This window comes from Aedes albopictus, chromosome 1, assembly GCF_035046485.1.
Source record: "Aedes albopictus strain Foshan chromosome 1, AalbF5, whole genome shotgun sequence".
NCBI classification, from domain to species: domain Eukaryota; kingdom Metazoa; phylum Arthropoda; class Insecta; order Diptera; family Culicidae; genus Aedes; species Aedes albopictus.
In genome coordinates, this window is record NC_085136.1 from 119,402,012 (window position 1) to 119,424,646 (window position 22,635).

At 40.9% G+C, this 22,635-nt stretch overlaps 2 protein-coding genes across 3 annotated transcripts in view; both read left to right on the forward strand.

Annotated features, from left to right (window-relative positions):
- The window catches only part of LOC109402227 (lachesin), a 525,383-nt gene that overhangs the window by 404,359 nt on the left and 98,389 nt on the right, over window positions 1–22,635 (forward strand). For both annotated transcript variants that reach the window (XM_062845257.1, XM_062845259.1), the window contains exon 5: window positions 19,337–19,437. In XM_062845257.1, coding sequence (XP_062701241.1) covers window positions 19,337–19,437 — 101 coding nt within the window. The remainder of the gene's footprint in view (window positions 1–19,336; window positions 19,438–22,635) is intronic.
- On the forward strand, window positions 8,435–10,480 carry LOC115267223 (glutathione hydrolase 1 proenzyme-like). Its single transcript, XM_029874111.2, has 4 exons — window positions 8,435–8,554; window positions 8,617–9,414; window positions 9,475–9,900; window positions 9,959–10,480. Exons 1-4 carry the CDS (start codon window positions 8,550–8,552, stop codon window positions 10,461–10,463), a joined length of 1,734 nt encoding a protein of 577 aa, XP_029729971.1. The 5' UTR covers window positions 8,435–8,549; the 3' UTR covers window positions 10,464–10,480.

The following is a 22,635-nucleotide window of genomic DNA, read 5'->3' on the forward strand; positions in this document are numbered from 1 at the left end:
TTTAAAAAGTATCTATATTTTGAAGAATTTTCAAGCATTAATATAATGTTGATAATCGCTCAAAATTTCATTCAATCCGGTTCACTGGTCTCCGAGATATTACAGCACAAAAATTCGTTGTCTAAAAAATAGTGTTTTACGAGAACGGTTCAAGCTTCACAAAAGATTTACCAATCAATACCAAATACCATGCTCAAATTTGTACCAATGATGCACATATAATAGGTTGACAAACACTCAAAACGTAGGGGCGAATCAATACCTTTGTCATTTCAAGAAGTTTGTTGGCTGCATTGCCGAGAAATTTAACATTCCGTGCATCCAAACTGTCGAACACTCAAACTTCCAGTTTTCCAATATTGCAGATATGAATAGGAATTAATGATCTGAGTCGGGATCCCTGAAAGTTGCAACATCCATGACATCCAAGAAGTGTCAGCTATCTACCAGCACATGCTGGATATGGTTGCCAACTTCGCCGTTTGGGTATCTCCAGCTGTGCTTGTAGATGCTACTAATGGCCACACCCCTGGCAGCATCAAAGTTGACTAATCTCGAACCGTTAGTAGTAAGTGATGAAGTGACAGGATCCCCATACCGATGATTGAACGAAAAAGTCCTCTTTCCCGACTGAATTTCTCTGCTGGTGTCATTGTCGTACATGAATTCTTCAACCGTCTCGATTTCATCACCATCGATTAAAATTCGGGGTAGCGGGCGCGGTGCTTCCTCCCTGGAGCCCTTTGCCATCATGTACTTTGTCTTCGAGGCATTAATGACTAATCCGATTCGCCTATCTTCATTCTTCAGTCGATTTCGCGAAATACGCACATCACTCAATCCTTCGTCGCTTTGATCAGTCGTATCAGTTTATGGCTGGTTTCCACCTGATAAGTACTGTGTAAAAGGATAGGACAAGTAATGCGCACGTAAAACTTTTGCAATCAAAATTACTTATGTCGAATTCGTTTTTGAACCTGGGTTGGAACTGGATTGGCGGAAAATGTGTAAACAAACAACGTCAAACAAACTTTAGTACAAGCGAAACCGAAGTCGGGTTGGGGTTGAAACTGTGATCTGATCCAGTTCCAACTCAGGTTGGAACTGAATCAAAAACGAAAACGACATTAGGCGTTCGCAGTTGATAAGTAATTCACAGCCAGAAAGATTTGCCAACAGATGGCACTGTCATGCGATGCTGTCAGTCATGTTGTTGATTTTCCGTACGGAATAATATGTCGATGTATTATTCCGTGAGTAAAAGGGACATTTCTCTTTCTTTGTGTTTCTTCTTTCGCGCCTGCGCGTTCACAGTGTGCATTAGTATTTAGCCGTGTCGCTCTATAATGTGTGCTCCGTCGTCCCTCAGCATGGCTGCATATGAACACGAGATTGAATTTCTTGAGGTTAAATAATTTGCCGTTACGTGGCATGAGCATGAGCATGAGCATAGATGACCGCACAATTCGTAGTTGCTACTCCGTGATTGACCAGAGCAATCGAAATTGCACAAGGAACCAATGAATAGGGCTTGGGACTAGCTTACTATTCTCAATGTACACAGGTCGAGAGCTCTCAACTTTATTAAGGTCAATAACGGCGCCGGCCACGTCCTTACGGTCATCGAGGATGGAAGGGAATGTTAGTAAGACAAACGTTGTTATAAAGACCGCGAGTCGCTGCATCTCCACGTTTGTCTCAGGAAGGATTTTTTGTTAGTAGTGTAAGGTACATTGTCAGTCCGGGAGTCACCTATGGTTGGTGATATGATTTGACAATGGATCAATATACACAAACCGCCGTTAACAACCGACCACTTTTCGACGCAAGAACTAGCCAAAAAGAGAATTCTATCGCGCGTCTCCACTCCACTAGGGAGCAGAAACCTTTAGTCTATTCCACACAGAAATACACTGAACGCGACTCACTTGTCGGCGCCCGGATTTTTTCTCGACCGGCGAACCCGAAGTAACATTTTTCACTCTTTTGTGTAAATGCAAAAAATGAAAGAAAATATTTATTATCAACTAAAAGTGTATTGGAAACTAGCGCCGAAGGGAAGCGAAAAATTCGGAACCGACTCGAACCACGGCGCGCGCACACTCGTCCCGTCGTCGGAGCCCCGCAGAGAGAAGAGGAAAAAAAATCGCAAAAATCTAGCAAAGCGAGCGCGCGAAACTTTGCTGCTGCCGAACTACCGCACACTACTCTTGAGGTTAAATAATTTGCCGTTACGTAGTTTAAAAATTTATAAAGACACCCCAAAACTGAATTGTTTATAAATAGTTCGACTATTGAAAAAAGTAAATAGCATTTGAGTTTAGCTGATGAGGAGACAATGATTCTAAAAAACTGTTGCATCATAATCATTTCATTTCGTTTGTTGAATAAAATGTTCTATGGTGTACTAGAACCATGAGAAGTAAAGACTGTATTCGATGAAATTTGGACACAGAAAATAATGTATAGCTTTTGATTGCGAAAATCAAATATTTTTTTGATCAGGAATAATATATAATGTGTAGCTTATACCATAACAATGACAACAAATTCAGTTTGGTATTGGCGCAGATATTGTTAATATCATAAAATAAGATTTTAGCAAATTTTTTCATCCATTTTAAAAATTGTAAAGGCTATAATTTTAATGTAACTCGTCAAGACGTCTGAAAATTTGACTCGAAGTTCAGAGTATCAATAAACTGGTAAAAAAATCTTAATATCGGTTCAATACGTTTTTCTAGTATTCAGAACTCAAATCGCTTCAAGACATATTTTAGGTGCATTTTAACCATTTTATTCCGTGCGTACTATTTTGTTTGTACAACTGTCATGACTGTTCCGATTTTTATTAGCATTTGAAACTGTAAAACCATAAAAACTGTTCTTAGCCAAATTGCTTAAAAACTTTTCAAGTTATAACTGTGTGAATGTCACGATACAAAAAAAAACATTTTTGATTATAGTGACTTTGTGCCACATATACGGCTATAACTTTATTACGGCTAGATCAAATTGAATGAAATTTTTACACAATATTTCTACATGTATACTTTACACAATATCACGTCAAAAACAGTTTCGAATTTGCGGAAGAAATCTCGACCGTAGTGATTCCAGAAGGCAGTATCATCTACTCCTTGGATGTAGTATCACTTTACACCAACGTTCCAGTTGAGAAAGTATACGAACTCGTAGAAGAAAAGTGGGAACAACTACAAGAATGCACCACTATTCCTTGGGAAAGTTTCAAACATGCAATGAAGACGGTTCTTGAGGCATCTTTCTTCCAATACGAAGGAAAATTCTACAGCCAAACAGCGGGGGTGCCCATGGGATCCCCCCTTTCACCGGTTGTAGCCAACATCATCATGGAAAAGGTGGAACAGGAGGCCATAACACAGCTGGAGGAGAACAACATCACCATCTCATACTACAGAAGGTACGTCGACGATTGCTTCGTAGTCGGCAGAAGAGAGGAAGTGGAGAAGGTGGTGGAACAGTTCAACGCAGTGGATGAGAAACTGAATTTCACCGTGGAGCAAGAAACGAACGAGTCACTCCGGTTTCTGGATCTCACGCTCTCGAGAGAGGGTGAGAGAAGTAGAAAAATTTGGTTTCCAAAACAACGTGACGGCAGATACCTGGACTACAACTCAGAGAGCCCGCACACGCACAAAATGAACACTATGATCGCGCTTATTGACCGAGCACTGAAGCTAACAGATGTCGAACGAAGGGAGGAAAGCATTCGAATGGTCAAACACATTCTCCGCAATAATAATTATCCAGAGAACCTCATCCAACGCACGATAAAGCGTCGGGTTCATCTCATATACAACACTCTTGAGAACGAACGCGAGAATGGGGAACAAAAAAGGTATGTGTCCATCCCATACATCCCTGGTTTAAGCGAGAAGGTGAACAAAACGTTGCGAAAACACGATATCACAGCGTCTTTCAAACCATGTGATAAAGTGAAGAACACGGTCTTCACAAAATTGAAAGACCCAATACCACACATGAAACAAACAAACGTGGTATACAGTATTCCTTGTGGAGCATGTGAAAACAAGGAATACATCGGACAAACCTCTCAAACACTGGACAAGCGCATAACGCAACACAAAAACTCGATACGCACCAACGCTTCAGCTACGGGACTCACGCAACACGCGGTAGACAACGGGCATCACTTTGACTTCTCTCGAACTCGGATCCTAGAGAGAATAAATAATGATGCAAGCAGATTGGCTGCTGAAGTGGTCCACATAAAGATCAACAACGAAACGACGGTTAATTTACAGCGTGACGTAGACGGGTTTTCGAACACATACAACAACTTGATTAACAAACTAAAAGACGAACAACGACGAACACGACGACAGCAAGAGAGACGAGGACATATTACTTAAGAACGAAACGATCTTAGAATTAAGTGTACCGCCTTGACAAACGAACGTCCGGCGGAATCGTAAGTGTTTGTATTGTAAAATTTTGAATGTTTATAATGTTTGTAATTTGTGATTTGTATTTTGTATTATTTAATCTAACAGTTCTGAAGATGACCGAAAGCAATAAAGTAGGTTGAAACGTAAAGAAGAGTAAAATATGAGTTTTAAATCATCACCGAAAAACACCAATTGAATCCCATGAAGACTTTACATACAGAACAGTTTTGATTGAAATCGGTTCCGTATTTTTGAATCTAGAGCTATAACGGTGAAGAAACTTCTCAAACGGAAAAATTCTTGTTTCAACGATATCTCCACCAATATTCAACCGATTTTGATGAAATTTGTATAGTATTAGCTTTACTTAATACACTATTCCTGGTAAAAAATTAGTCATTCACCATTTTATTATGAAATCTTTCTGAATTCCAATAATTCGTTCCGAGATCCCTACGAGAATTGCTCTGGGATTCCCTCAGAATTTCTGCTTGGGATTCCTCCACAAATTCCATCCTAGATCTCTCTCGAAATTAATTCAGGATTGCTCCAGGAGTTCTTTCTGGGATTCCTAAGGGAGTACCCTCAGATATTATTCCAGCAATTTGTTTAGGATTTGTTCAGAACTTCCAGGAGTTCTCTCCAGGATTACTCCTGTAACTCCATACGGGATTCCTTCAGAGGTTCCTTCATGGAATTCTCTAGAAATTCCTTCCGAGATTCCTCCAGAAGATTCATATGAAATTATTCTAGAACTTCTTTCAGGGATTCTTTCACGAGTTTTTTTAATGATTTCTGCAGAACCTTTTGGAATGTCTTCAAATTTTTATCTGGGAAGAAACTATTGAAAGAATATCTGAAATCGCTCGTGTAGATATTCCCTGCAAAACTGCTGGAGATATTCCTTAAGAAGCTGTTGGAGGAATTTTATAAGGAACTCAAGAGCAAGTCTTGGAGTACTTTCATAAAGAATAAAAACAAAAACTTCTGGAGTATTTCCATGAGCAAAATTTAAGAAACTTCCAGAATGAATTCCAAATTATGTAATCTGCAAGGAATCCCAGTAGAATTTCTTGGAGGAATCCCGGAAGGATATCCTGGATAAATTATTGGACAAATCTTAGAAGGAACTCCTGGAAGAACCTTGACTTATTTTCCAGGAGTCTGGAAGTTCTGAAGAAATTCCGGAAAGAACTTTTGAAAATTCCCGGAAGATACCCCGGGTAAAATTTCTGGAGAGGTCCCTGATGCCACCCCTGGTGTAATCTTAGAAGAAAATCCTGGGAAAATACCAGAAGAAACTATGAGAGGAACCTATAAATTTACTCCTAGAGGAAACCTAGAAGGAGTTCCTGGAGGAATCCCGGAAGAAGCTAGAGGAATTACAAAAGGAATTCTTTGAGGATTCACATGAGAAACGTCCAGCGAAAAACTAGATGAATCTCAAAAAGTTGTATCTTAGAAAGAAATCCTGGAAGAATCGCTGAAAGAACTCCAGGACGAATCTAAGAATAAATTCCTATAGAAATCCTAGAAGGAATTCCTGAAATGATCCCGGAAGGAACTCCTGCGGCAATCTCCGAATAAATATCTGAGTGAACCCCGGATAAAAAATACTTAAGAAATCCCGGATGAAATTATTGTAGAATAGTTCGAAAAAACTCCTGGTAGAATCTTAGAAAACACCTCTGGAGAAAACCCTGAAGGAACTCCTAGAAGATCCCAAAATAAAAAAACAACAAGATAAATAAATCCTGAATTAGAAGGAGGGATTTTTTGTAGAACTTCTAATGAAAATCTCAGAGACATTTTATAAGAATCCCCTGCAAACTTCAGGTGGATTTTTCGGTGGCACATCTGGAAGAAATTCAAGAGGACTTTCTGTGAAACCCCAAAAAAAAAACCTTCGTACGGAATGCCAAAAGATTCATCACAAAGAATCTTTCGTGGATCTTCATTAAATTCCCCGTGAAGCTTTGTCCTACCTCGTATTTCATCTAAATCTCCACAAGGTAACCGTCAGAGTCCCAGCCGAATTCCTCCCACCGTAGTCCGAACTCCAATATTGCAGAATTTATAATTAGTATCCAACCATAGTTCTCGCTGTAATAACATCAAAAGTTTTTTTTTAATTTCTTTTTATTTGTGAATTTTAACTTAGGCTAATTCTTCACACACCCATTAAAAGTTCCCTCAGAATCCCAGCGTCTCTCATTAGCATTTCCCTTGGAACTCCGTTGCACGGTGTCAAAATTTCGATTATTATCGAACTTCCATGCACCTCGGATCTTTCTTCACAGAAAGTCAGCATTTTGGCTATACTTTATAATTGGAAAGTTTTAAAATATTCCATCGGGGAAATTTTGATTTATCTAAGTTTTTATCTATTTTCCATACTAAAATTAATTAAATACTGATTTTAACCAAAAAACGTCCCATAAAAAATGTAGGGTGCGGGCACCGGTTTTGGCCAGTCTAAGGGAAATCATTTTTTTTTTAAAAATAACCAATAATCCTATGAAAACAACCAATGCGTCAAATAAAAGGTTTCAATGTATATTTTGAAGGAAAAATGCAGAAATCAAGCCAATACTTGATTTTTGTATTAAAAGTGGCACTGGCCAAAATAGAAGCTCTGTCGCAGTTTTGGCCATATTCTTAAGTTTGGTTTCTATTTTGGCCAATCACGTGTATTTCTTATGGGAGTGGCCAAATTAGAAGCACCCTGGCCAAAATAGATATATGGGAGCGGATTTTTTAAGGAAATATATTTTTTTCTTCCAGTTTTTAATCAAAATGTGAGGTTTTCACAGCTGTAATCATCATATTGTATTAGGATCTACTAGTAAAAATTAAATTTACGCCGGTTTAGATCACAACAGGCTCAATACCGCACTATGGCCAAAACTCCGGGCTGGCCAAAACTGAAGCTTCTACCCTATGGGAAAATTTTCACCGATAAAATATTTTTTCGTTTTCCGATTATGAATATATAGCCCAAATACTAACAATTTCCGAAGAAAAATCCGAGGTACATGAAAGTTCGATAAAAATCGAGATTTTGACACCGTGGCGTTGAAATCTCACTATCTGGATTTTCCCCATACGCGCGCAAAAATTAAATTTAAATTTCAATCACACTTCCTGAGGAAACGAACTAAATTTCTCTAAGTCCAAATCGTAAACAACAAGGTCACGAAACGCCACACGAACAATTTATCTATTAACCGCCGTATGCAGTGCCCTTTTCTTCACATCCTTCTTACAGCATCGTTTCATAAAAATGCTGTCGGTTAAACAAATGTCAAAATTATTTACGGAAAAAGAAGGGATTTTACTTGAGCGCTCTACTTGGGAACTGGAAACTTACCATTATCCAGGAATCCGTATTCGTGCAGAATCTGCCAAAGCTGGTCTTGATTTGAGCGAGTATCTTGTACTAGACAGCGCCAGATTTGTCCGCACTGAGCGCATGAAAACTCTGCGTGTACGATAGTGCTCCGGAATACTGTGGGATGTCATATTCAAAATAATTGCGAAAATCGACTGCATTGTTATATTGTTTCATAGATTTGATGTGGAATGACCTGTGTCTGTACAGCACTACACGAAGGGTAGTGAACTATTTGGCGATTCTGACAATGACTAATATTATCGCCAGTTTGGGATTACCTGTTTTGGAAGACACCTACCTGGAATGAACAATACAATTCGATAAGAACTACCGACCGCCACGCGTGTAGCATACGCTATCTCCCGACGTGCCTGATAATCTTCGACGTCACTACCTTGCATAACTGGATTGATATTGTTTATGCCCTGGGAGAGAATTCGGTTTGTTATCTGCGTTATCACAACAAGGCCATTAAAGTTAATACCAATTTGTCAATTTGTCCATGGTGGATCGTTTGCTGATGTACCGTACTCCCATTTCACTGTTATCGAGCCGGATTATTGCGTTTGAGATTGCCAAATTGTTGAAAAAATACAAGAGAAAAATCTCAGTACGAGCCGAACTATTGTTCAACGAACATCAGTACAGTGGTCTGAGAGCAAACGAATTCCAGTTCACTGATTTCAGTGTTATCGGATACAAAAATGCTGTAAGTAATTGAGTTCCACGCTTCTTACAAATACCTCAACGAATCTTCTCTCACCCCAACAGTTTCAATCTCAGTAAGAAAAAGTTCTTGCTACTGTCGGCCGCAGCGGCTATCGTAGTGGTAGCGCTGGTTCTTGGTCTTTACTTCGGTCTCCGCAGCGATGACTCCGATGGTTCCCGTGGATACCTGCCCGGAGCGGCGGTAGTTTCCAATGGGGATGAATGTGCTGCCATCGGCGCCGGCATATTGCGAAAGGGCGGCTCGGCCGTCGATGCAGCGATCACCCTTATGCTGTGCGAAGAGCTCACATCTCCCCAGAGTACGGGAATCGGCGGTGGGTTCCTGGCCACGGTGTACAACCGGAAGACGGGAGTCGTTGAAACGATGGACGCTCGAGAGATGGCACCGGCTGCCGCTACGGAAGATATGTTTGTTGGTGACGATGATGCAGCTGTTTTGGGAGGGCTGGCGATCGGCACCCCGGGCGTTATCAAAGGCTTCTGGGAACTTCATGAACGCTACGGGAACTTGCCGTGGAAGGAGTTGTTCGAGCCGGTTATTGAGTTGGCTAGGAATGGAATTACTGTGAATCCATTCCTGGTGAGTGCCTTGCAATCGCAACGAACGAATCTTCGGACGATCCCATCGCTACGCGAGGTGTTTGTGAATCCGGAAACTGATGACGTGTGGGAAGAGGGCGATAATTTGAAGTATACTATTCTTGGTGATGCTTTCGAAGTCATTGCAAACGAGGGAGCCGACTCCTTGCATGCAGAAAATGGCACTCTGTTACCGTTGATTCTTGAAGATTTGAAAGAGTTCGGTAGCATTATCACGAAGGAAGACTTCCTGAACTACAAGTGAGCATGCACGGGATGAACCTCTTGAATACACTTGCTAACGAAATCGAAACTTTTCAGACCTCGCTGGCTTCCTCCGGCATCCACAAAGCTACACGAAGGATCAAGCGTCTACACAATGCCTCTACCGGGAAGTGGAACTATTGCCATCTACATTCTGAACTTACTTGATGGCTACGATGATCTTCAACCGGAAGATCCCCTCACATGGCATAGAGTCGTTGAAAGCTTCAAGCATGCCTACGGACTACGCACGCGCGTAGGTGATCCAGACTACGTCCCAGGAATCGAAGAACTGGTTCAGAACCTCACCAGCAAGGACTATGCCGCAATGATACGGGAGAAGATCGACAGCGATCGCACGTTTGTCGATTACCAACACTATGGAGCAGAGTTCTCCGAAGAGGAAGACCATGGAACGGCTCACGTTTCGGTGCTTGCTCCAAACGGAGATGCCGTTGCTATAACCGGAACTATAAACACCTAGTGAGTTGCGTAATTTTTCCACCAATCTCAATCAATAGTGTATCCCTCCATTCCACAGCTTTGGTTGTAAGCGGCGATCTCCTTTGACCGGAATCGTCCTCAATAACATCATGGATGACTTTTCCACTCCTGGACTTACCAACTCCTTCGGAGTTCCTGCATCGCCAGCGAACTACGTTGCACCGGGGAAACGGCCGTTGTCCTCGATGACTCCCACCATCGTGGTTGATGCCGAGGGGAACGTCCGGCTGATTGCGGGTGGTGCTGGTGGGACACGCATTACTACCGGTACCGTACTGTTGGTACTACAAAGCGTATTCTTCGGCAAGAATCTGGAGGATACGATGAGCGCACCGCGGTTGCATCACCAGCTGGCACCGATGGCAGTCGATGTGGAGCAAACGTTCGATCAGGACGTGATCAATGGACTGAGGGATCGAGGCCATGAGGTGCGGTTGTCTACAGGGATCGGCACTATGACTGCCATTGCTAGGGAGCGTGATAACAGTGTCACTGCGGCTTTTGATCCCAAAAGAGGAGGAAGTTGGGAGGTTCTCGATTAAAGATATGAAAAGAAAAAGGATGCTTCATTGACTTCGAAACATGCCTTCAAATCTAGAGTATCAATATCATCCAAGAATAGGATTACGTTGAAAAATTTAACAAATGTCACGTCAAATGTATTAATAATTATTCTCTATGCATGGTAAACGCACATTCAATAACTGCTTTTTTCATTTATTTCATCATCCATGTTAAAATGGCTTTGTTTCCCCCCTTTTCACTTCTTTAGCTTCCTACAGCAATGTATTATTAAGTTAAAGCACAACTTCCTTTTTGAAGAAGCTTTGGCTATTCACTGCTTTTTAAAAATCCCAGTCAACAAGAATAGACTCCTCCATAATGTTCAAACATGCATTTGAGTGGAATAAATTATGTAACAAAAGCATTAAGTAGTTCGCATTTGATCATTTTTTTTTGTGTCCTGGTATTTTAGGACTCACCTAAAAATAATTAACAATTTTCACACTTAAATTCAATTCAATATTACTTTATTTGCTCATTTTCCCCATATCGTGATAAATCGAGTCATAAAAGTCACAAAAGTACTGAAGGGAAGCCTACCAACAATTCTCGGGTCAACCGTTGATAAACCAAGAGCAGAAACCAGCACTCTAGAGCAACGCAACACGCCCTCGATGTCCATGGCTTTAATTAAATTTAAGCATTTTCTCCCTCATCAAAAAATTACATTCCCATTCTGTTGGCTACCACGACGAAACGGGTGCGAAGTGTGGCGAAGACGGCGATGGGGAAGCAGCGTGGCTGGCATGACTCCCAACCAGATGCTTTCCCAAATTAAGTACGATTTATTTAGCGAAATTTACTGCCCGCGTCGTTCTAGCGTAATGTTTGCGGAACCGAATTCTACGGTGGTGGATGGATGGATATTCATTGGTGGGAGGATGAGGATGCGAAGTGGATTTGCCCAGACCGTTCAGATAGAAGTAGACTTGTAGGAAGATATAAGCACCAGCTTATTACTTCTAATCGAGTCGGTTTAGTAGAAATGCGATGAACCATTACAGTCACTTCTCTGGATGGTCGCTTCAACTTCGAGATGCAAATAATCAATTTTGAATTTTAGTGAATTAAATTTCTCTTGTACATATTGCTGTGGTGATTTTCTCGATAAGTAAGTCCTGCGCACTTTAGAATCGGTACACTTTCAACCGGCTGCCGCTCAAAAACGGTGTCACTTGGAAAAAAGTGTTGTTAGAAGCAATTGAAGCTTATCTATTGTAGTTTGTAGGAAAAATATAAAATTTGCTGTTTTTATATTTTTAGATGAACTATTGATCTGAATTCGTAAATAGTGCCAGTTTTTTCTGCAAACATTGAGCAAAAACCAATCATTGTCAGATTCAAGATTTGTGTAGGAATATATAAATATCAAACCCACCAATTACGCAGTATAGAATAGTTCTTGGTATTATGATTGTTGATTGAGGGAGGTAAAATATTCCATGAGTGTTTTAAAATTTCCAATATAGCTATGGTAAGCCTTTGAAGGGTTTTATGGAAAATCAAAGACTTGCATAGATATTTAAGGTCAAAAAAGTTGTTTTCGCATAAGCTTTAGTTCGGCAAATACTCATACGGGAAGGATACTATACGAATAGTATTGGTATACAAGAAACCAATGATTTGATGCAGAACAATATAAATAATCGTGGCTCGAAAGCTGTATGGACTATTGCTGACGAAGTTCATTGGATGTGTTTTGATGGCGTGAAATATCTAACGATTTTTTTTATAATACTGAATCTACTCAGAAGTTTTTTATTTGTGATCATAGAATCACATCTATAGTTCCACAATCCATATGGTTTTCAGTGTTTTATCCATGAAAACTATCTTATTTTAGGCTTATTATGAGGAGTTAGCCTTATGACTGTTAATTTCCGACTACTGTGAGGGTAAACTGCTAAAAATTCCAAAAATAATCCAGGTTTCGATATGAATTAAGTTGGGCCACTTGAATTGGGGAATTGTTGATCCAAAAAACGATCTCAGGAAATATTTTTTCATAAAAAGTTAGTTTGAGTAAAATTATGTTTTGAATAAAGCGTGAATGGACAATAAGGCTATAAGTTTATTATGGTCTTGTGAACCATATTTGTCAAGAGTTTAATGTCGTAACTTGTTTTGAGCATATGTTTGATGAGTATAATTTGGTTTCTTGTGGAAATATCAGCCCGTAAGCTGTGAAATTTGAAAATATTGACGATCATTGGTTTGTGCAGAATAAAATGGCATGAATTTCACAATCAGGTCAAAATTTTATCTTGAAGAAATAAAAACTGATTTTTTCATATTTTTTCCTACAAAAAACAATAAATAAGCTTCATTTGATTCTTACAACATTTTTTTCTAGGTTAAACCGTTTTTGATCTGCAGCCGGTAGAAAGCGTACCGATTCTAAAGTGCGCAGGCTTTATTCAATACGACCATTCTTCGGAAAGCTGATCGAAGGAACAATGGACGGTGTACCAAACTGCGTAAGATTTCTGGGTTTCCAGATGTCAATCTGGCTAATGACGGTACCAAAAGTACCTATAGCCGAAACGAAGCGGAGTTGATCATCGACGTTACTTTTTGTAGTCCTGGCCTTACAAATTAAAGGGTAGACGATGTAAACAGTCACAGCGATCACCTTGTGGTTCGCTACAGTTACGACTAGGGTAAGTGTACCAATACCATTAGTGTGCTTCGGCAAACCTGAGCGTCTGTTCTCCAGGAGGAGCGGCCCACAACAGCGTCTGATCTCCATGTTAGGGGCGGCTGATCTACGTCCGAGTGCCAGGGAAGGACTCTAAGCTCAACTGTGCACTATGGTCCTCCGGAAAGTAGGGGGTTGGTTTCAGGCCCTACGAGCCAGCCGTAAAAAAACCATTGTAGCGGAAAATCAGCAACAGAATAATACGAACCGAGACCAACGGCAACGACCCCAGGGAACAAAAAGGACTTGCGATTGGAAACTCGGTACGTGGAACTGCCGATCTCTCAACTTCATTGGGAGCACCCGCATACTCGCCGATCTACTGAAGGACCGCGGGTTCGGCATCGTAGCGCTGGAGGAGGTGTGTTGGACAGGATCCATGGTGCGAACGTTTAAAGGTAATCATACCATCTACCAGAGCTGCGCCCCCCCCCCCCCCCCCCCGTGGCTACGCCAGTGGAGCTGGGAACAGCTTTCATCGTGATGGGTGATATGCAGAGGCGATCGGTTGGTGGCCGATCGACGAAAGAATGTGCAGGTTGAGGATCAAAGGCCGATTCTTCAACTTCAGCATAATAAACGTGCACAGCCCACACTCCGGAAGCACTGATGATGACAAGGACGCATTTTACGCGCAGCTCGAACGCGAGTACGACCGCTGCCCAAGCCACGACGTCAAGATCTACATAGGATATTTAAACGCTCATGTAGGCCAGGAGGAGGAATTCCGACCGACGATTAGTAAGTTCAGCGCCCACCAGCAGACAAACGAAAACGGCCTACGACTCATTGATTTCGCCGCCTCCAAAAATATGGCCATACGTAGCACCTGTTTCCAACACAGCCTCCCTTATCGTTACACCTGGAGATCACCACAGCAGACGGAATCACAAATTGACCACGTTCTGATTGACGGACGGCACTTCTCCGACATTATCGACGTCAGGACCTATCGTGGCGCCAACATCGACTCCGACCACTATCTGGTGATGGTCAAACTGCGCCCAAAACTCTCCGTCATCAACAATGTACGGTATCGACGACCACCACGGTACTACCTAGAGCGACTGAAACAACCGGATGTCGCCTCAGCATACGCGCAGAATTTCGAGGGCGCGTTGCCAGACGAGGGCGAGCTCGATGAGGCCCCTCTAGAGGACTGCTGGAGTACTGTGAAAGCAGCCATCCAAAACGCAGCCGAGAGCACCATCGGGTACGTGGAACGGAATCGACGGAACGAATGGTTCGACGAAGAGTGCAGAACGATTTTGGAGGAGAAGAACGTAGCGAGGGTGGTAATGCTGCAGCAAGGGACTCGACAGAACGTAGAACGTTACAAACAGAAGCGGAAACAGCAGACCCGCCTCTTTCGGGAGAAAAAGCGCCGCCTGGAAAAAGCGGAGTGTGAAGAAATGGAACTGCTGTGCCGTTCCCAGGAAACACGGAAGTTCTATCAGAAGCTCAACGCATCCCGCAACGGCTTCGTGCCGCGAGCCGAAATATGCAGGGATAAAGACGGAGGCCTCTTGACGGACGGACGTGAGGTGATCGAAAGGTGGAAGCAGCACTTCGATCAGTACCTGAACGGCGTGGAGAACGTAGGCACGGGAGCCCACGGCAACGGAAGGAACGACGACGCCAGTGCAGCGGAGGACGGAAATGAACCAACTCCCACACTGAGGGAAGTTAAGGATGGTATCGCAGTTGAACTCGTCAAGATGGGCCCAGAAAAGTTGGCCACCTGTCTGCATCGGCTGATAGTCAGGATCTGGGAAACCGAACAGCTACCGGAGGAGTGGAAGGAAGGGGTAATCTGCCCCATTCACAAGAAAGGCGACCATTTGGAATGTGAAAACTTCAGGGCGATCACTATTTTGAATTCTGCCTACAAAGTGCTATCCCAGATTATCTTCCGTCGTCTGTCACCTAAACGAATGAGTTATCAGGCTGGCTTCATCGGCGGCCGGTCGACAACGGACCAGATCTTTACCGTACGGCAAATCCTCCAGAAATGCAGTGAATACCAGATACCAACGTATCACCTGTTCATCGACTTCAAAGCGGCATACGACAATATCGACCGCGCAAAGCTATGGAGAATCATGGACGAAAACGGCTTTCCTGGGAAGCTGACTAGACTGATTAAAGCAACGATGGACGGTGTTCAAAACTGCGTAAGGGTTTCGGGTGAACTATCCGGTTCATTGGAATCTCGCCGGGGACTGCGACAAGGTGACGGACTCTCATGTCTACTCTTCATCATCGCTCTGGAAGGTGTGATGCGACGAGCCGGGCTCAATAGCCGGGTTACGATTTTCGAAAAATCCGGTCAATTTGTATTGCGAACGACATGGATATTATCGCCAGAACATTCGGAACGGCGGCAGAGCTGTACACACGCCTAAAACGCGAAGCAGCAACAGTCTGGCGAATACGTCAAAAACAAAGTACATGCTGGCAGGTGGAGCTGGACACGGCCGGGTCCGTCTAGGTAGTAACGTGACGATAAACGGGGATACCTTCAAAGTTTTGGATGGATGAATTCGTCTACCACGAATCATTACTGATGACGGCTGACAACTATGTCAGTCGTGAAATTCTGAGGCACATCATCAGGGGAAGTCGGGCCTCCTACGGGCTCCTGAAAGAGATGCAGTCTTAAAAGATTCACCCACGCACCAAATGCACCATGTACAAAACGCTAATCAGACCGAAGATGGTCCTCTACGGACACAAGACGTGGACCATGCTCGAGGAGGACCCATGAGCACTCGGAGTTTTCGAGCGACTCGTACTAAGGACGATCTTCGATGGTGTGCAGGAGAATGGTTTGTGGCGGAGATGAATGAACCATGAGCTCGCTGCACTTTACGGCAAACCCATCATCCAGAAGGTGGACAAAGCCGGAAGGATCCGGGGGGCAGGGCAAGTTGCATGAATGCCAAATAACAACCCTGCAAAGTTGGTGTTCGCGACTGATCCGGATGACACAAGCTCCGGACCCGTTCAAAAGATTCGTATCAGTATAGTGAGTGAGTGAACCGTGGATCTTTAAGGACAAACGTCTTGAAATCCCGCTTCAACAGTGCATCAGAACTTCAAACGCACAAATCTCAAGAAGCGAGCTTCACACAACAGTGTATTTTATTATTCTGTTCTTGCTCACTCGTAATAAGCTTAAAATAAGAAGACCAGGTGCGCTGATTTTGTTTACGAATAGATTTGTGTCCTCAAAATCATGAGTAGGTACCAAAGTCGGCCATTATGGCGGCCATTATGGGATTCTTACAAGTCTGTCCTTAACAGAGAGAGCCGGTGCACTAGTTTGCATGATTCTGTGAGAAAGAGCCTAAAAGAATCGAAAGCACTGGTTCTTTTCCCAAACATAGGTATCTCTACAAAACGCGTCAAGCACACACAAACCATGAAACCAATAAAGTGAAAACATAGCCTAGGGTGTCCTGATAAACTTTGTCGAAGACCGCGAAGTGATCTGATGCTTATGAAATAAGTTATAGCGTTGGCATTGCTTGGCGAAACAGCATGATTTTGTTGCTATTGTTCCTTCACATGTTAAAACATAAACACATGCATGTGGTTCGTTGGTTATAACTATTTTCACAAGCATCGGATTGCTTTGCGGTCTTCGACAATGTATTTCAGAACATCCTAGGCTATCATTTTACAGTATCGGTTAAAAAGTTTGAGACAAACTTTTTCAACTTATGACAAAAATGCAAAAAAAGTATGTTTGCCCAGACAAAATCCCATACAAATTTCAATTGCAATGCGCAAAGTGTAGACGCAACCTATTGTGCTCAAATTTTGCACAGATACTCAGGACCAGAATTGCAACCAAAAAACTTTGATCTGAGAAAACGGTTCCGATGACCCACGCTAATATACAGCTCATTTTAGAAGCTGAATGTGAGAATATGGCATATGAACAACTTGTGCGGGTTCAGCTGGCCACAAACCGAGAAAATAATTGTGTGTATGTACACTCCCGTTCAAAAATTTGGGGTCACCCCCTCAAAAACATGTCATTTTTTAGGCCCATATCTCCGCCAATTTGTGTCCGATTTCAAAACCCTAGGTTTCATTCAAAAGATAATAAGTCAAAGAAACTTTGAACATGATTTAAAAGAAACTTTTTCAAAAAATTTTGTATGTAAACTTAAACCAAAGTTGCCAAATTTTCTAAAAAATGAATATAAGCTTACGGCAGTGTCGCTAGAAGTTGGGTCGACCAAATTTTAAGATGAGAGCGGTAATATGACCCATTTTCTATTAGCTTTCAACTGCTTTTTACAGAACTTGACTAAAAAATCTAGAAAAAAAGTTATTAAGTAAATTAATCCTTAATGTCATCGACCAAAAGTTTGGGGTCACCCCTCAATATGATGTATCGGTCAAAAGTTTGGGGTCACTATCGTAAAACATGGAAAAGTGATTTGTTGATATCTTAGTCATCTTTCATTCAATTTTAATTCTTCTTGGCTTATTTGAAACAAAATGAATGATACTTACTGCATAGACATTGAACCACACATATTTGTTGAAATTTACATACTAAAACTTAACGTAAAGTTGCCTCATTTTTTGAAGCGTGGTAAAATGTGCTAACTTTACATAACATTTTTATATACAAAAAACATTAAATACGTTAAGTTGAAGACATCAAACGTAAATTTAGTTAATTATCTTTGAAATGAGCCAAAACTAATTAAAATTGAACTATAGATGACGAAGATTTCACCAAATCACTTTTCCATGTTTTATGAAAGTGACCCCAAACTTTTGGCCGATACATCATATTGAGGGGTGACCCCAAACTTTTGTCGATGACAACAAGGATTAATTTACTTAATAACTTTTTTTCTAGATTTTTTAGCTAAGTTCTGCAGTTGAAAGCTAATAGAAAATGGGTCATATTACCGCTCTCATCTTAAAATTTGGTCGACCCAACTTCCAGCGACACTGCCGTAAGTGTATATTCATTTTTGAGAAAATTTGGCAACTTTGGGTTAAGTTTACATACAAATTTTTTTGAAAAACTTTCTTTTAAATCATGTTCAAAGTTTCTTTGACTTATTATCTTTTGAATGAAACCTAGGGTTTTGAAATCGGACGCAAATGGGCGGAGATATGGGCCTAAAAAAATGACATGTTTTTGAGGGGGTGACCCCAAACTTTTGAACGGGAGTGTATGTATGTATGTACAGTACATGTGTATCGTAGAAACAAAATGCATGCGAAGATCTAGGTCAAGTCAAACAAGCAAGCCTGTCCGGTACCCAAATATCGAGGCATCACACCTCCACGATGCCTTTGTTGTCAACAGCGCACCGGCTAAATAAACCGAAGCCACTCAACTTCTTCTAACTTTTAATTAAAATTCGAAAAATCAAGGCAAAAACGTGTGGGAGCACCTGTGAAAAGTGCACCCTTTCACCATCATCGGGAGGGATGTTTTGTTTCTATGTCTTCCTCCGTAGTCGTTCCGTATTAAACGGAAATTGGTATAAAAAGCACTTTTCGTGTAAAACTCGCCATGTAGGTATTTGTCACAGATGAACATGTATGGTGAATTTAGCATGTAATCAATGGGGTTCATAAAACTGTTGAAATTTTACAAAAAATTTTAAAGGTAGCCAAAAATGAACCCAGCATGCAGACGGTGCCCAAAGACGGGAAGATAAGGTGGGCAGGGTATGTTTGAAGAATATCAGAGTAAATTCAATTATGTAACTTCAAGTACAGTAATGTATACTCACTCAATTCATCTGACGCATTTTATCCCAACCAGAAATGCCCATCCCCCGCCTCTTCTTCTTCCCATTCAATTGTTACGTATTATTACTATTGATTGCAATTTCATTCATATGGGTGAAATTGAATTAAAACTTTTCTATTTGTTTTCCGTCGGCATTCATTGACTACATATACTGGCTCGGCTGGGTGTGTGTTGTGTACCTACCGTTCACTAATCAGTTTCGCTTTCCTGGACATGCAGCTAGCTCTCCTCGTTGAGTCCCACTTGAGCTGAGATTGAATTTTTCAAACACACGTTTCAAGTGCGCGCTGCTTTATTATTCATCTGACCGTTGATTTTTTGTTTCTTTCCTTTTCCGTTCTCCTTCTCATTTCCAGATAGGCTACTTGGACGTGGTAATTCCGCCGGATTTCATCACCGAAGACACCTCCTCGGACGTGATCGTACCCGAGGGTAGTTCCGTCAAACTCACCTGCAGGTAAGTGCAAGACACCGTGCTTGTATAGTTAACACCTTTTCGCAATTGTTGGCGACACACTGATGAAATGGAGAAACAGCAGCTGTTTCTATAGTTTTCACGCGGGGGTGATTAAACTAAGAAAAGTTTTTTTACTGTGTCACGCTCTCCGCTGGTCGTAATCTGGTTCCTAAGTGAACCTAGCAAAACGTACAGGGTAAGAATAGATGAAAACATAATTTTTCAAGCACCGAAGGAAACGTTCCCTGATGCCTGGACGGGCGTTCACTAAGGAGCAGTAGTTCTCAATCAATCAATATTTCCAGATGCAAAAACCCTTTTATACTAAGAGTACTAGGTTTGGTCTTGGAATATAATGTAAGTCCAGCCTACATAAATATGTGTTTTTTACATGTTCCTTACGCTCCACAGTAGGGTGGCCTACACTTATATGAAGAACAGAAATTTTGAAAAAATGTCAAGTCTTACCTCCTAAATCGGTTGTTTTGGACTCCCAGAAGCTACGTTAAAAATTTTAAACAAATTAAATAAATCTCTGGATGTATTACAGAGAGAATCCGTAAAGAAATTCCTGTAGGTATCCTTGGAAGAAACCCTTGTGAATGCTGAGAAAATACATAGAGAAACACCCGGAGGAATTCCTTGATTTCTGCATGAATCCCTGAAGTCTTAAGAGAAATTTCTAAATAGAATCCTGCAGATATTACTTCTGGAATTTTCTATGTAACATATTAGGATGTTTTTAGAAAAGTTCCGGAAAAATACCTGTACAATTTCCCTGGCAGAATTGTTGTTGAAGAAATCACTAGAAAAATCTAGAAAACTCTTGAAGAAATCCCATAAAATTTCTGAAGAAATCCTTGCCAAAATTTCTAAGAAAAATTTTTACCTAAAAAACATTTGAGGAATTCCTCAATTTCTTGAGTAACCTCAAATAACTTTCTAAAGCAATCCCGGGAGAAATTACTAAAGGACTCCTTGAAAGAATTTATGGAAAGCTTTGAAGAAATTGCTGCAGGTATTCTGAATATATTTTTTTAAAGGAATACAGGAATCACTGTAGGATTTTTTATAAGAACGCCTAATTCAATGCAAATATCAATGGAAAAGTTTATCAAGGAATCTATGGACGATTTAACATAGAAATCCTTAGAAAAGTTTGAAGGGCTTCTGAGAGGGAATTCTTAAGAAATTTTTAGAAAGTTTTTTTTAACCCTAGTAGGATGTTGATCCAGACAGGCTCGCTGAACCTGCACTACACACCAATTTTTTTTGAAACGCTTCCAGCTTAAACAAAATCAGCAAAATAAATTGCTGAATTCCAGCTCAACGTTGCTGATCAACTGTCAAAATTGCTGGATGATTTAGCAAGATGAAAAGTAATTGTTGATATGCAGTAAATTTGCCTTGCTGAATGGAATCAGGACAAAAATAAATCAGCAAAGTTTGCTGAATACCAGTTATCAAAATTTGCAGTGTACGCCATCGTGGTGCGTCTAGCGTTACATCTAAGGAGAGTTAATCAAATACCCGGAATATTTTTTAAGAAATTGATGAAATAATTTCTTGAAAAATCTTTGGAAGAGTTTAAAACAATCTCTGGAGTGAATTTTGAAAGCATCCCAGCAGGAGTTTCTAAAGGAATCCATGGAGGAATTTCTAAGGAAATATGTAGAAGGTTTTTTGAGAGAAATCCTTGGAAAAAAATCTGGAGAAAACTCAGCAATACCAGGTATCCAGGGAAGATATTCTGGAAGGAGTATTACAAATTCTCAACCGAAAAATCAAGTAATTTAACCAAACGCAATTAAGATGACGATGAAATCAGGACGTTTTGGACACATAACTGATTCGAAGCAGTGTAATAATGGTGTGCCTAAACTTTGACCAACCGTATCCTTTGGAATTTACCCTTCCACTAACAACACCCATATTCCCTTGACACCAAGACCGGAGAGTTCGTAGAGTTTTCTACACCTTTATTAGGTGCCGAACTAACCATCCTTTCCCATCACTCAATAGGTCACAAGAACGTGGCCAGGCCAGCTCTCGACTTATGGTGAATGGCGTCAGTCTTGTCGAAGAGTCAGATACCTATTAGTCTCAAACCTTCGTACTTTGGTATCCGACGCCGAGGCTATTCTCATAACAGCGGTCTAGGTCTGTAATACCTACGAAATTTTTCCAACTTCCTTAATGCTCTTTCAACTTCCTTGGACTCTTTCAGTGGTCACCAACCTAGTAACACACATGTTTTGGAAATGCATGTGTAATTCTTATATGTTCAAATTTAGTTATACAAGAGTGCACCTTTGTAGAACATGTGTGCTACTCGGGCAGCCAAATGATCAAATTAAATCTATGAAATTTTTTCATACTCTTTTCCACCAAAGAAAGCAACTCAATAAACCCCAACACCACACCCCAATCTATGAAGTGGCCATTATTGGTGTAGTTAGCCTTTTCTTTTTTTTACTCACTCTCCTAAATAAACCGAAGAGAGAAGAATGGAAGAGGGGGCACAGGCTATCTAATTAACATTTCCTACACATCCTTGCTGATCGTTAGGACCTGGCCAGGTGTCAAACAAAGAGGCAACTTTTCTAGCGCATTTAATGTCGCTATCGACAGCCACCTCAGGATGTGTATAGTCAACTTTGCTATGTTATGCTAAGATATTCTGGAAGGACTTCTCGAGAAAATTTCTGTACGATTCCTAGAAAAATTCTTAAAAGAATTTTTGGAACGTTTCTAAAAGAATCACTGGGAATGCATTGGTGGAGGAAATTCTTTAAGTCCAAGGAAGGTATTTTTTTAAACATATACACTCCCGTGCAAAAGTTTGGGGACACCCCCTCAAAAACATGGAAATGGTTTTTGGTCATATCTCAGTCATCTTTCATTTAATCCACTCGTTCTTAGACTCTATCAAAAGATGAAGACTTACATTTGATTCGTAGGTACCTTTCACAAATTTTATATGAAATTTTTAGTATTAAAAGTTTACCTAAACTTACATGTTTTTCCTGAATCTGTACGAAAAATTATTTTCCGTGTAATTCAAAATTGGGTCGACCAAATTTTAAAATTAAGGTTGCATTAGAACCCTATTTCTATCCTCTTTGAGAGCCATTCATTAGATTTTAGCGGAAAAATTCATAACATAATTTAAATTATCGAGTTAAGTTTACAAGTCAT

Coding starts and splice junctions, on each gene's coding strand:
- LOC115267223 (XM_029874111.2), top strand. Junction 9,415..9,474: donor GAAGACTTCCTGAACTACAA/GTGAGCATGCAC, acceptor GAAACTTTTCAG/ACCTCGCTGGCTTCCTCCGG. Junction 9,901..9,958: donor ACCGGAACTATAAACACCTA/GTGAGTTGCGTA, acceptor TCCATTCCACAG/CTTTGGTTGTAAGCGGCGAT.